The sequence below is a fragment of the Gastrolobium bilobum genome, unplaced genomic scaffold (genome assembly GCF_033153095.1).
Source record: "Gastrolobium bilobum isolate Gb01-03AN ecotype WA unplaced genomic scaffold, APGP_CSIRO_Gbil_v1 utg850, whole genome shotgun sequence".
Classification (NCBI taxonomy): Eukaryota; Viridiplantae; Streptophyta; class Magnoliopsida; order Fabales; family Fabaceae; genus Gastrolobium; species Gastrolobium bilobum.
In genome coordinates this window covers 125990-139718 of record NW_026897748.1, presented here as the reverse complement: position 1 = coordinate 139718, position 13729 = coordinate 125990, and the positions used below count along the sequence as shown (strand labels likewise).

Sequence of the window (13729 nt, the reverse complement as noted above, 5' to 3'; positions counted from 1 at the left end):
AGGACCTGACCTGCATCTGGGCTTTGAAAACGAAAGAATCAATGAAAGCATAGTTCTTACTTGATTGTTTGAGCAATTCTGTAAGATAGTCTAAAATAGCCATATATAGTATTATGTACAGGTGAATATGAACAACAACGTATTGCTGTCCACTTTGACAACTATCTCCTATCTAGGACGTTGTATGTCAAACCAGAAAATCTTTTCTCATCCTTTTCATAATCAAAATTGTGAGGAAAACCTACTGTACAGGAAGGAATTTGTATGCTATCATATCATAGTGCCAAGGCCGAGCTCATCTTCAATGTCATCTCCTTCTTCAAATAACTTCAAAAACCGAGCCTGATCCTGCTCCCGTTTCTTCTTTTGCCAGTACTTATATGCACCCACCCCTCCAAGAATCAGTATAGCAGAGACCAAAAGACTTAGCAAGACAACAACAGCTACATGCATTCCTTTTCCATCATGATGACTGCCGTCAGCTGGAGAGATAGAAACTACACCTATGAATCCAATTATTTTTTTTGCAAACATATAAAATTGCAGAGATTAGCAAGTAAATGAGTATGGATGCAAGCATAACCCGAGAAAAATAATTTAGAAAACCCATGAAATGCTGGTTCAGAATAGCAAAAAAGTGGAACAAAACTTAATTGGTCATGCCCAGTAGTTCCAAGATTCACAAAAACAAAATAAAATCAACAATGAAAAGAAAATATTTTCACACACAACTTAATAATATTAACAATAATCAGCCTTATCTCACTAGGTAGGATCTGACCTATGGTAATAATGTCGTAGATAATTAGCAAGCATACAAATTTGAAGGTTAAGATAAATAAGCCTATGTACTTTCTCTTCGACTAATACAGTATAATCCTCTCCTCCAGTTGGGGACAGGGAAAAAAGTCATGAAATATATAATTTTTCTTTAGAATCTTAAATAACTCGAGTCATGTATGGTGAGAAACTCCCATACAAAAAATTATTGAGGTTACTTGCCCTCTTTTGACATAAATCCGTAGAAACGTAAGCATTATAACTAGAGGTTTAAAAAACCATTCATCAAAGTTTTAATTGTTTGCGTTCGATAAACCTTAATAATTGTTGCAGCCATCATAAATGTTACAACTATTTTTTGAGAATACCATTCATGTATTCAGTGGCACAGTTGTCTGCAAGGTCTAATAGCATGATCTTACATAAAAAGGTTGCAATAACTCACTTCCAGAAAAAGATAAGCACTCTGGGCAAAGAAAACTAGCATTAAATTCTTTTTCCTTGAAGCGGACGTATACGCCATCAGGGGCAGTAAAATCCGAAGGACACAACTCCCACTCATCAAATACATCATCTGCGATAAAGCTGTCTTCCTCATAGAATCCACATCGCTTGCATTTTTTACTCGAAAAATTAGTCATAGGCTGGAAGAACAAAGCAAAATCTCAGTAGTTACTTCATACAATAACACTTGTAAGTTGTAACCACAAACGCGTAGCTAGTTGAATTCAATGACTAAGTTCAGGCTACTGAGAAAATCATTGAAATTATTCAAATGCTTTCTTGTAAATTACATATAATCAGATGAGCTATCTGCCTAACTTCGAAAACAATAGTAATTTGGCCAAAGAGGCATGGATTAAAAAAACTACCAATTTATCATATACCTTGTAAACTCAGCCAGCAAAATTAAACCTCAAATCATAAACAGTTCACAAAAAAGCCAAAAAAAGAAGAAGGAGCAAAGATGTAAAATAAGGAACCTGCCAAGACTCTTCACCCTTAAAAGCATATAAGACATGCTTTTTCTTGACATCAGGCAATTCAGTCCTGTTGTCCCCTTTGCAAAGGAAATAGACAGTTGGAGTGGCTTTTAGCCACTCGTGGGTTGTGAAGATCTCAATGGAACTTAGCGTAACAACTGAAGATAATACCAATCCTGGGAAACCAACAGTACATAGAACAAGCCACCCAAATCAAAACAGCATTCAATTTATAAACTTTTTTTTTTTCACATACTGATAAAAGCATCAAAGGGCCACGCATAAAAGCAACAGTACATAAAAATAATGTATTTTTACCCCCCCCCCCCCCCCCTTTTTTTTTGGGGTGTTGAGTAAACTTTTTAGTTATTGGGTAATTATGGATGTTAGGTTTCACATGCATCCCCCAATTACAGAATAAACTAATAAAAGAAAGAAGGTGAGGAATATTTACCTGGAAAATTGATGAAGAATATAGAGGAGATGAGAAGGTGAAGAGAAACCCTAGAATTGCGCAGATGTGGAACCGACATGGAGATGGCGAGAAAACTTAGGTAGGAAATGATTGATTAAAGACTAACATACAGAATCTTCGAAGGGAGGGATTCAGAATGGATCGGATTCACTGGTATTGGGATCGCGTTTGCATTTCTCTCGTTGAACGATAAACGACGACGTTGGAGGTATGGCGTGGGAAGGGGGAGGAGGGTGACCGGGTCGCAAATGGACTATTGGAGCAAGCTAAAGGGTGGAATCTGGTGTGGTGTGTGTACTGTACACAACATGCGCATCGCTGCCACGTCATTATTGGATGGAAGAGGAAACGTGCACCCTACCCAGCTCCATCGATTGTTGAGACAAAGGTTAACCTACTAACCAGCTTCATTTTAAAAAAACCAAATTCTAATATTTTACTTCACTAATGATTAAGAGCGATCAATGATAAATAATTATCTTCTTTTTCCTCCTATCTTAGATTCGTGAAGTTGTATTTCATTCCATTTCATTTTGAATAACGCTAACATATTCTAATGAAGTTCACATGTCATTTTAAATTCAAATTTGGCTATAATTTAAGGGGGTGTATTAGATTGAGATTTCAAAGAATTTTAATGGATTGTTTTTAGACAAAAAGTTCCGTTGGTATTCGATTAGGATTTTAATGGATTGAAAAAAATTCACGTGGTACTCGATTAGCATTTTAAAGGATTATTTTAGAATCCGTTCAAATCTGTTGGTATTCAATCAAGATTTTAAACAATGGAATCACAATCTCGTGGTATTAAAAAATTCAACGATTTTAATGGATTTTCTATTGGTGTGGATCTCGTGAGACTTTTTAGTAAAAAATACAAATAAGATGTCTCACTCACAATCTCACCCTAACTCCTAGGATTTCTTGAGATTCTTCTATTGCACTGTTTTCTTCTTCTTTTTGGCAGGTTGACTGCTCGAAATTGAGTTCTGCCATGGGAGCTTCATCAAAACTAAAAAAGAGCATATTTTTGAACAATTTTCATTACAAAACAATCCAGAAACAACAAACCAACTAGATTTTAATATAATCTATCTCAAAAATATCATTTTTTAGCTATTTTTGAGAAATTTTGGAAGTTTAAAAATTGATTTTTCAAGCTATGGTCGCGGTTTTTCTTGGCATAGAAATGTATAATTTCTGTATTAAAAACAACATAAAACAGTGAAAAAATAACAGGGGAACTAAAACCCTCAAACCAATTTTCGTTTTACATCAGTGAAACAATATCAATTTAAAGATAAATTGAAACTTTCATAATATGAACCCTATATTTCGTAACAATACATTGATGAACGAAATTCCTTCACCAGAGGAAACAATTTCAAATAATTTTTCTGTCAATAGATAACTAAAAGCTTGTTTCTCAAAAGCCTCAAAGAAATTTAAGGTTCCAGTGTATCAATTGAAAAAAAATTAAGAAATTTTCTAAACTTTCACGCAATTAAATCCAAAATTTCAGATTCAAAATTTTCTTAGAATATTCAATGAAAATATGCATATGATATATGGTTAGAAAACTCTTATCACACCAAATGGCGGTAGCTCAGTTGGCGCATAGGAGCTAAGCAGGTGGGGATGAGAGCATGTGTTCGAATCTTTCCAATACCACCTTTGGGAGGGGTTTAAAGCCTTAATCCTGGACCCGCCCCGAATCGGATTAGTTACGAAGCAATGAACCGATTGGAATATTTCAAAAAAAAAAACTCTTATCACGTAAAACAAAATTCCCAAGGTTTCCAAGATCAATTGCAAAAAGTTTGAAACGAAATTTTATCACGAACTTTAGGTTCTATATGCAAAATTAGAATTAATTTTATAATTAAAAAAAATGGGTCTTATAATCATATATGCATAGCTTTGATACCAAATAAAGAAGATAATTTTCAACCCATTAGATATGTGAAAAGCTGTTGTTTAGTAATTTTGAATGTTTGTTAAAAATAATATTATGTTTTACTGATTGAGAAAATTATATTAGGTTTTACTTTTTTTTTTATTAATTTCATTGCATTTCTTTGTTATTTTTTTATGGGGAAGATATATACAACCTATTTTTGTTTACAACCTTTTACAACCATATCTTAACCGTTGATTTTCGTCAATCAATGGTTATTATTTTCGCAAATAAAACTAATTAATTAATATTTAATTTGCAATGAATGATAACCATTAATTGACGAAAATCAACGGTTAAGATATAGTTGTAAAATGTTGTAAACAAAAATAAGTTGTAACTTGTAAGTATAACCTTTCTATTTTTTATTGACTCTTGTAATTTTGAATGTTTGTTAAAAATTCATATGATTTTTTACAATCTTATAAATCCATATTGTCCTTTCAAATCTTATAAATTCTATTAAAATCCTTTAAAATCCAATCTTATGAAATCTTGATTGTAAAAAAAAGTCTTTTAAAAAAGTCTTTAATGTCTCTCCAATTCTAAATAGTCTTTTAAAATCTATAAGATTTTTTAGCTCAAAAAAATCTTTTAAAATCTTAATCCAATACACCCCCAAAGGATTTGAAATCAAATAGTAGTAACTCAGTTGGTAGTAAGGGAGATTAGTAAGTGAAAAAAAAATATTATTTTTAAGAAAAATTTAAATATTTTCATTTCTAATCCACCCTGCACTCCAAAACACGTCTTACAAAAATAATTAACATTAAGTTAATTTGAAAAAAAAAATTGGATGCTTTCAAGTAGAGCATACTGTTATAGACAAACGAATACAAATTTTGTCTAACTGGTATTTATCTTGATTATAAAATTCATTTGTTATATTTAAAATAAATTATATCTTTTTTATTATTTTAAGATGACCACTTTCAGAGTTTCAGTTATTTAAAAATAAGAGAATTTTTATATACTAACTTTAATAGGCTCTATAGTTTAGAGGCCCAATATGACTTTGGGGGAATGTGCCAGTCCCAGAGGCCCAGCTGAGACTAGGATGAGTCTTCCAACAAGAAGAATCAATACCATATGATCACATGGCCATAAATAGATTTTTCAACTATATATTCGTCCAAGTTGTGGTAAATTAGGGGCAAGCTTGGCATTTTCTCTATCTTCGGGTACTATATAATGGTGATGGACACTGGAATAATAGAAATAGGCCTAGATTCTTCTATTCTGCACTTGAAAAAGAGCTCCATCATTTTCCCATTCATGGGCCCGATCGAATCAACTTTAATATTGGTCAAGTTGTGCTTTTGTAATGGGAGTCAGTTATGTTATTAATATACTTGCTATGAATAGTATACATTTAATTAATAACATAAATTATTTGATTAATGAATTCACATGCTTTTTCTTTTAAATATATTATCAGTTCGCTAACCGATACATGTTGTTAATTAATAATTTATTCTATAATTAGTAGTTGATGTAACACAATTCAACGAGAACATTTCCTCAGTTGCATTTGTCGCTTATGATAAGCGAATCACAGTTACAACCTCTGCGATGAAAATTGAATAGGCTCATTTGAGGAAAATATTCCTTGCCCGTAGACCTGGTTCTACATGGCTAACCATTACTCATCGCCGCCTGTGTTGGCGGGGTTGTTACGTTTTCTTTCATCACTCGTTTTTATTAATGCTTGCTAAGCAAACCAAATAGAAAAATAAAAATTCTTTCGTACGTTAGGGAGGATTTTAATGGTAGAGAAATTATTTTTCTAAAACATCTTCAACCATTGATTTAAGGGCTTTGCATTTTTCTTCAGCCACCGAAGATCGTCGTTTTTTTCCTGCAAAGATCCACCAGATTTTGTAAAAAATAAAATAAAAAATGTTTGACACGTTTCTCGAAGTATGAGTGACAGAAGATTAACACATTCCTGTTAGATAAGAATTGATTTTGCCTTGATTTAAATGTGAAAACGAAAGGCACAAAAAAAAAGTTTAAGTTTTCTTATGTTATAGGATTGTAGGAGATAAAAAAAGTAGAGAGAAATTAAATGTGGGTCCCATATTTTATATTTAAAAAAAAAGAAAAATTAATTGGCACCGAAAATGAATTAGTGTAAGAAAATAATGTACTCTTATGTAGCATAAGAGTATTATTTCCCAAAAAAAAAATGTAATAAGTTTTAACAAACGAATGTAGAAGAAATTTTCCTGAACATAGCTGAACTGAACACCAACGCGTTGGACTAGTCACTGTCTATCTGCCAATATTTTGTCTTGTCCCATTAATTTCAGGTTCTAGCATCCATCGTCGCTATATTTTCATAACGAAAGGACAAAATAAGAAAAAGAAATAAATTACTTAGTTTATGTTTTTTAATTAAAAAATATTTCAATATCTTTAAAAAAAAAATAATAATTCGTTTACAAATTTTTTTTACAAATTACACTAAATATGATCGATCATAACTCTTGATTAAAGTATGACCGGTTATACTTAGTGTAGTTTGTAAGAGTTTGAAAACAAAAAAATTTGTAAATATAACCTTCCCCTTAAAAAATTGTTATAAAGTTTTTTTCCTTTTATGAAACGCACCATTTCACTCACCTTTCATATTCTGAAAATATCTTCAATATTTCGGGACAATGACCATATTGTCACTTTTTAGGCAAAATTTTACCTGATTGTCACTTCTGAAAAAATTTTTGCCAAAATGCCGCGCCTGAATCCCGCTGGTCTGACAAGCGAGAATGGACTGGACACGTGTCAGCATCTGAATGGTCAACCATTCTCGCTGGGCTGCCCAGCTAGAATGACAGAATACTGACACGTGGCAAAAGCACAGGCATTCTCTGGATGTCTGTACTTTTGTCCGTGTCAGCATTCTGTCATTCTAGCTGGGCAGTCCAGCGAGAATAGTTGACCATTCAGACGCTGACACGTGTCCAGCCTATTCCCGCTTGTCAGACCAGCGGGATTCAGGCGTGGCATTTTAGCAAATTTTTTTTCAGAAGTGGCAATACGGTCAATGTCCCCAATATTTCTATGACACACTTGTTAAAATTAAAAAAAAAACAATGCATTTAATTGTACTTATTCGATCCCCTCATTCATTAATATGATTTGAGTTTTATTTATTCTACTTCCATAACAATGATGATATAATCCATATTCTGACCATGACTTCATCATTAAGAGATAAATCAATACAACTATGAGAATTTTTTTATTTTATTTTATCAAAATTTGTTTTGAGAAACAAACTTATCATCCCAACATCTGCAATTTAGTAATTAAAAAAAAAAAAAAAACCGGTCATCTACAGTTATAGCTGAATAGATTACGAGGCTGTATCCCGGGAAGGAGATTTGAAGTAAATTAGGTGGAATCAATTTGAGAAGACTCTGGTCTCCAACTGGTAAGCCTTGGTAAAGAAGGCTGGCCAACATAGGTATGTAGCCACTATGCTACTAACAGTTGCTGCACCAATCATCATATTCATGACCACAATTTGTAGTTGAATTGCTTCCAATGGTGAAGCCCCTCCCATAATCAGACCAGTCATTGCCCCAGGAAGGGATATTAGACCCACTGTTTTAGTGTTGTCCACCACTGGAGATAATGCTAAAACTAGAGTCCTTTTTACCTGCTGATGCGTTGCTTGTCTCGGGGTTGCACCCAGAGCCAGTGCCGTCTCAACCTGTAATAACAAAACACTCACCCGTTACTACCAAGCATATGAGTTAATTCATAAGAAATTGTTTCAGCTCATTGTCTTAAGTTTGAGTACTTGAAAATATAACTCTGTTAAAATTTGGCATCAAAAGCTTTACAGGAACCCGCATATAGATCGCGTATGAACAATAATTATAAATAATACTGAATAGTACCTAGTGTATGAACAATAATTTATATACAAGTGGTTATACTACTTATAATGGAGAAGATGCAGAGGGAGATGAAACATCCATAAATTTATTTCATAACCAATTAACCTTCATATAATTTTTTCATAGCAAAAAAGGTAGCGCCAGCTAGTGGCGGATCTAAGAAAAAAAATTTATGTGTGCACACTTAAGGTGAGGGTTTGGGAGCAATGTCCAAGAAGATTTTTTTAATTTTTTTTAAATGTATTAATTGTAAGAGTTAATTGATCAAAAATCAACTTTTATCAATATCTATTTGATCTAAAGTTGACCACTTTTGCTTCACAAAAAAATGTGAAAAATCCGATGCGATTCTCCTCCACTTGATAAAGATTAAATTTCAGGAATCATTAATATCCATTAAGGTTTGGAGCTAATAAGGTTTATGTTTAAAAAAAAAAAAAAGACAAAGCAATGAGGTAGGGTCTAAGCTTTAAGCTTTTAATTATATGGGTTGGGTGGGTTGGACTCGGGCCTATTTTTATTTTTTTCTTTTCAATCTTTCTATTTATTTTTTTACTTGATTTAAATTACCCAGTTCTTTAAAAAAAAATTCTCAAATTTTTGTGTTTAAATGCACACACAGGCAACAACACCGGTATGCATCTGCGCCTAGGAAAAACATTAATGCTTAATGATATGACAAATGATTAGACAAAAGAAATAGGGCATTAATGTTTGAAATCATTAAAAAAACATATTCAAAAAGCAACTTCATTTAAGTTTATTTGATTCCAGTCAAATCAATTCTTAATTATAATTTTCAAACAAAGAATTTCATCTAAATTTTTTATTTTATTTTATTCTGTGGTTCTGAAATTTCTAGATACTTTTTCAGTGACTTTTTATTTCTTTCTTTTTGTGTGTGTGGGTGGATCTGTTGAAATTTGTGTAGATCTCAATCACAGCATAGAGTTTGCAAGCTTTTAACTGTATTATCTGTTACAACTTACAATTAATTAATAGGGATGAGTACAAGTCATACATACCAAGTTCATTTGCATTTTAATGTCATCGCGGAGTCTTTTCATGGTAACACCAGTTACAGTCATTGAGTTACCAACCATCATGCCTGCAACAGGGATGATATATCTTGGAGTGAAAGGGAACACGCTCAGTAATACTAGCACCAACATAGTTACTGCAGTTCCTGTCAGAATGGATGCCCCAGCCACTAACTTTCCACGAGGAACATGTTTCGCACGCTGACCCGCAGTATAACCAGCAACAGACACCTGCAGAAGGAAACATATATTATTACCCTGTCAAATGAAGGTATAAAATAAAACCACTGAAAATATTTGATTAAATGTTACATGAACAAGGTAATGATCAATTGCTTATTATTGTCAAACTCTACCAGAACTAATTAACCCGGATAATAATTAATTAATTAATCAGCACAAGCAACAATTTTTAAGGAACATTGAATATTGACCATGAAAAGGTATGCTAGAAGGATCCATCCAGCGTTGTCCTGGTTGAATATGAACTGCAAAACAAACCCAATAATAGAGAGCTGAATAAATGCTCTCAGAATGGCAACAACCATCTCTCTCTCCATCCCCAGTTTCTGAGAGAAAGACAAAGCCACAGCCAAAAAAACCACCGCAGTGGCTGCAACAGGCTTCACCATGCCCTTCAGAAACTCAATCATCCATGAAAAATCTGTGCCCACTAACGGGACCTGCTGTTGCAATGTGTTGTTCTGGGTTATCATGGTTTTGAGGAAGAATGATTCCATGGTGTTGATGATACGCTAGGTGTAATGGGGGAGCTTAATTAAACGTTGCTTTATTGACAACGTATATATATATATGAAGGCCAAAGCCAGAAACGACCTTCCCTAGAATGTGAATCATCTCGTGGAGTCACTACTTATTACAATCCGCGTGACAGAGCAACAGATTCATTAGTATTTGGCACTTTCTTAGTTTATAATCAAGGAATAATTGTTAATTTCCTTATGCAATTGATTAATCACAAGTACAACTATTATATTATTTTTACATTTTTGAACGGTAAATAAAAAATTAGTAAATTCGGCATCATATGTTACATTTTTAATTGACTAATTTAGTAATCTCTGAATGAATACTTGGATCTAAACTTTTCTTAAAAATGTACGAATGAATTGAATTTTATAAGGAGTTATGAAACACTATCTGGACGTACGTACGACCGAGGACGGTAACGAGAACGGGTAGGGTAGTTGGGCCCTGTCCTATTGTCCTATAGTCCTACAGGCACGGCGGACGATAGTGAAAGTTTGATAAAAGCATGTTGCTTTTGAATTTTGGCCTTTTTCGTTTTGATTCTTTTTTCTTTTAAAATTTAATGATCAGTTTGCGGAAATGTCGTGGCTTCGTGTCTGTGGGTCTATGATGTGTCCATGTCCGTAGTTATCCTCGTGGCTTGGGTACTGTACGGGCACATGTTATCGTCATCTCATACATGTGGTGTTCCTTCTTTGCTTTCTTAAAAACCATAATAAAGCTAAAAAGAGAGATTGTATTTTGCTCCTACCCAAAATATAAAATATATGATTTTATAAATACGTCATTCATGACGTCAGTGTCAATTATTAATTCTGTAAATTACAATTTTTTTTTATAAATGCTCCAATTTTATTATTTTCTTCTTTATTCGAAAATATTGTAATTTTTTTAATAAATGATCAAGTTTAGTATTTTCATTCAGTTTAATGTGAATGAATCTTTAAAGAGAATATATATATATATATTATTTTATTTTGCACTTGAATAGTTGATTTAGATTAGATAGTTCTTTAAATTTCAATTAATAACTTATGCTGAAAATCAAAGCCCTTAGACTTAAATAGTTGATTTAGATTAGATAGTTGTTTAAATTTCAATTAATAACTTACGCTACTCAAGAACATACATGCGCCAAAGTATACGCATAACACATTACACTTGAATAAAGAGAGTGGTAAAACGAAATTTAATCTTTAGATTCACCAGCAAAGATATATGACACCTTCCAAAATAAACCTTTGTTACTAAACAAGTAATTAGCTTTATTTATCCGTACTGTAGAAATGCCTTTAAAGTTTAATATATTCGACTTTTTTTAATCTTATTTGTTGGCGTATATCATTATAACACCTACCCTGCATGATACAAAGATATCCTAAAGAAACTTCTAGCAAGAGATAAGCATTTGTTCATATGGAATTATATTCACACAGCACAGAACATAGCAAATCTCGTTGAAGCCAGTACTGTAATGTAATGCACCAGGTACAACACAATATCAATCAACACTACTACAACAAACTTTTGAATTTCTAGGGACAAATTCCCGAACTACAAACAACAACAATCCCCACTGATACAACAAAATATTTAATTTCCGTCAGCATCAATTTCCTAATTGCTTTTTCAAATGAGCATCTTCAAAATCGTTTAATTTCTTGGTATGCCAGTTCTGGTGTTACAGGCTATGTAATTGATATCTACAAATCACTAAATTCTCATCCAAAGCCTCTCGCCATGGAAGTATGGTCTACTGTCCTTTTGTTGTCCTTCTTTTGATTGGGGGATTTTGTGAACGAGCAACATTCTTCCCAGATTTCTGAACAGATTTCTTGTCTTTCCTGACAACCCTTTGTGCCAATGACTTGAGCGGAATTGTGACATCCATAGGAAGAAGCACCTCTTCCAACTCATGCCAATCAAGATCTTCCGAGTCACCATCTTCATAGTGAACCCTGAACCAACCATTTTCATTGTCAAACTCAGTTACTGCACCTGAGTAATAACTTCCCTCAAACCACTTTCGGACTTCCCTCCCTTCTAACCATTCACCCAAATCTGAAGGAAAGTGTGTTTTAACAGTTGAATCATTACGGAAAGGGATAGTGCTGTTACTAGGGATTATGTCAGGTACCCCATTGATTACAATAGCAGGTTCTCCATGTAACTCGTAAACCCCTGCTGCTGAAGCATTAGATTCCTGCTGATTTCCTTTCTCTTCCATTTCAAAAAAAATTTCAGTGAAACCTACAACAAAACAGTAAACAATTAACTAAACATGAAATGATAATCGCATCTCTACCCTCTACAGCTTTATGGAGATTGTAGCTCGGACCATGATGAACATGAGGAAACAAAATTAGTGTTTGACAAAATTAATCAAAGAACTGAACAGATCATATATGAGGCTTGAGTTCCTGCAAAATCGCCATGGGATGTCTTAAGTTTTGGGTAGAATTGATACTTTACATGACATCAAAGATTCGGTGTTACGGATTTGATTCTTTACGGATTTAAAATGACATAATTTTATGTCATTTAAAACGACAAACATTTTTCCCATTAATTAAATCTTGTGGAGTTTCTTAGCACAGCCCAATAACTTGAGGGAACGTGTTAGGGATATACAAAACCATTAATATAGCATTTACATAGCTTAGCTTTTGAATTGAATTGATTTTTTTACATAAAAAAGAATGGTGCTAAAATGCAAATAATAAGAACAAACTTATACAAAGAGCCTGAAATGGATGCAAATCTACCAAATTATCATTTTGTTTGTCACTTTACAAGAGAGCCTGCAACGTCCATAAATGAGGTTTAGATTGTATACTAGATTATATATTTAAGGCATTCGTGTCAGATTACAGAAAGACTCAAATTGCAATTAGAGTGAAGCATTAAGAGATAGACAAAAAATGCAGACAACGGCAACAAAAGGCAGTAACTAACTGGTTTCACAAATCGCTTCTAAATCTTGCAGGATGTGGCGAAAGTCCATTTTTTGGTAAAAAAAATCCAAATTATTATAGCGTTAAAAGTACCACTTGTAGTCACTATTTTCCCCCTCTTGGGATTTTCTATTCTCTTAATTTCTTTCCCCTCCCTATGACAATAAGTTAACTTAATCTCTGTGTCGTGGATGAATCAAAGGGAAAAGAACGTACTATCGTACCGTTTCGCAAGATACCGTTGATATCTTTCGATTTCGCCAGTACACGAGAAGAACCTGCGAAAGAATTGCGATCTTGTGATGTGTCGTTTCGAGCATCCGAGTATAGGATTTTCAAAAGGCACTATTTCTTGCTCCTCGCACGCACGGCCTCTCGTGGGTGTAACGAAGCGAAGGCAGCATCTCTGAAAACCCTAACGCGATAGAGGAAGGAAGACGATGACGACATGGGTAGCAATTTGGGCACACCCATCCTTTTAAGGTGAAATGCACCATTTCACTTGTACATTCTTTTTTTCCTTTTATGCTAAATTCCGAATTTTTCCAACGCGCCGTTCCAATAAGGTTAAACGCATAGCTGTCAAAATGCGTCATTTCGTCCCATTTAACCCTAGTTATTGAGCTTTTTCACATTTTTTTCCCTCATTAATTGTTTAATAATTATTTTGTCCCTTATTGTAAATTATCTATTATTCGGTTCCTCTTTAATCGATTAAATGATCAAATGAAGATTTAATCGATTAACTCTTCAACTTAATCGATTAAATCTTCCTCTTTATCAGAAGAACAACCTTATGTATGAGAGATTTAATAGATTAAATAGGGAGATTTAATCGACTAAATCTTCAAGTCAACGATT

At 33.4% G+C, this 13729-nt stretch overlaps 3 protein-coding genes across 6 annotated transcripts; all 3 read right to left on the bottom strand.

The window, feature by feature from the left end:
• Positions 1-28: 28 nt before the first annotated feature.
• Positions 29-2620, bottom strand: LOC133309831 (uncharacterized). Of its 3 annotated transcripts, none has more exons than XM_061510673.1 (4): positions 2218-2620; positions 1764-1939; positions 1226-1424; positions 29-497 (listed from the first exon to the last, which is right to left on the bottom strand). In XM_061510673.1, the coding sequence occupies exons 1-4, from the start codon at positions 2294-2296 to the stop codon at positions 271-273; spliced, it is 681 nt and encodes a 226-aa protein (XP_061366657.1). In that variant the 5' UTR covers positions 2297-2620; the 3' UTR covers positions 29-270. The 3 variants fall into 3 exon arrangements, with proteins under 3 accessions (XP_061366657.1, XP_061366656.1, XP_061366658.1); XM_061510672.1 differs by having other exon boundaries at positions 31-503; positions 2218-2618; XM_061510674.1 differs by having other exon boundaries at positions 31-482; positions 2218-2618.
• Positions 2621-7426: 4806 nt separating this feature from the next.
• On the bottom strand, positions 7427-9972 carry LOC133309839 (protein ALUMINUM SENSITIVE 3-like). The gene is made up of 3 exons (XM_061510686.1): positions 9578-9972; positions 9129-9374; positions 7427-7913 (listed from the first exon to the last, which is right to left on the bottom strand). Exons 1-3 carry the CDS (start codon positions 9881-9883, stop codon positions 7602-7604), a joined length of 864 nt encoding a protein of 287 aa, XP_061366670.1. The 5' UTR covers positions 9884-9972; the 3' UTR covers positions 7427-7601.
• Positions 9973-11337: 1365 nt separating this feature from the next.
• LOC133309837 (dirigent protein 17-like) lies at positions 11338-13352 on the bottom strand. 2 transcript variants are annotated; one of them, XM_061510684.1, is made up of 2 exons: positions 13085-13352; positions 11338-12164 (listed from the first exon to the last, which is right to left on the bottom strand). In XM_061510684.1, exon 2 carries the CDS (start codon positions 12139-12141, stop codon positions 11668-11670), a length of 474 nt encoding a protein of 157 aa, XP_061366668.1. In that variant the 5' UTR covers positions 12142-12164; positions 13085-13352; the 3' UTR covers positions 11338-11667. The 2 variants fall into 2 exon arrangements, with proteins under 2 accessions (XP_061366668.1, XP_061366667.1); XM_061510683.1 differs by having other exon boundaries at positions 13093-13352.
• Between the last annotated feature and the right edge of the window lie 377 nt (positions 13353-13729).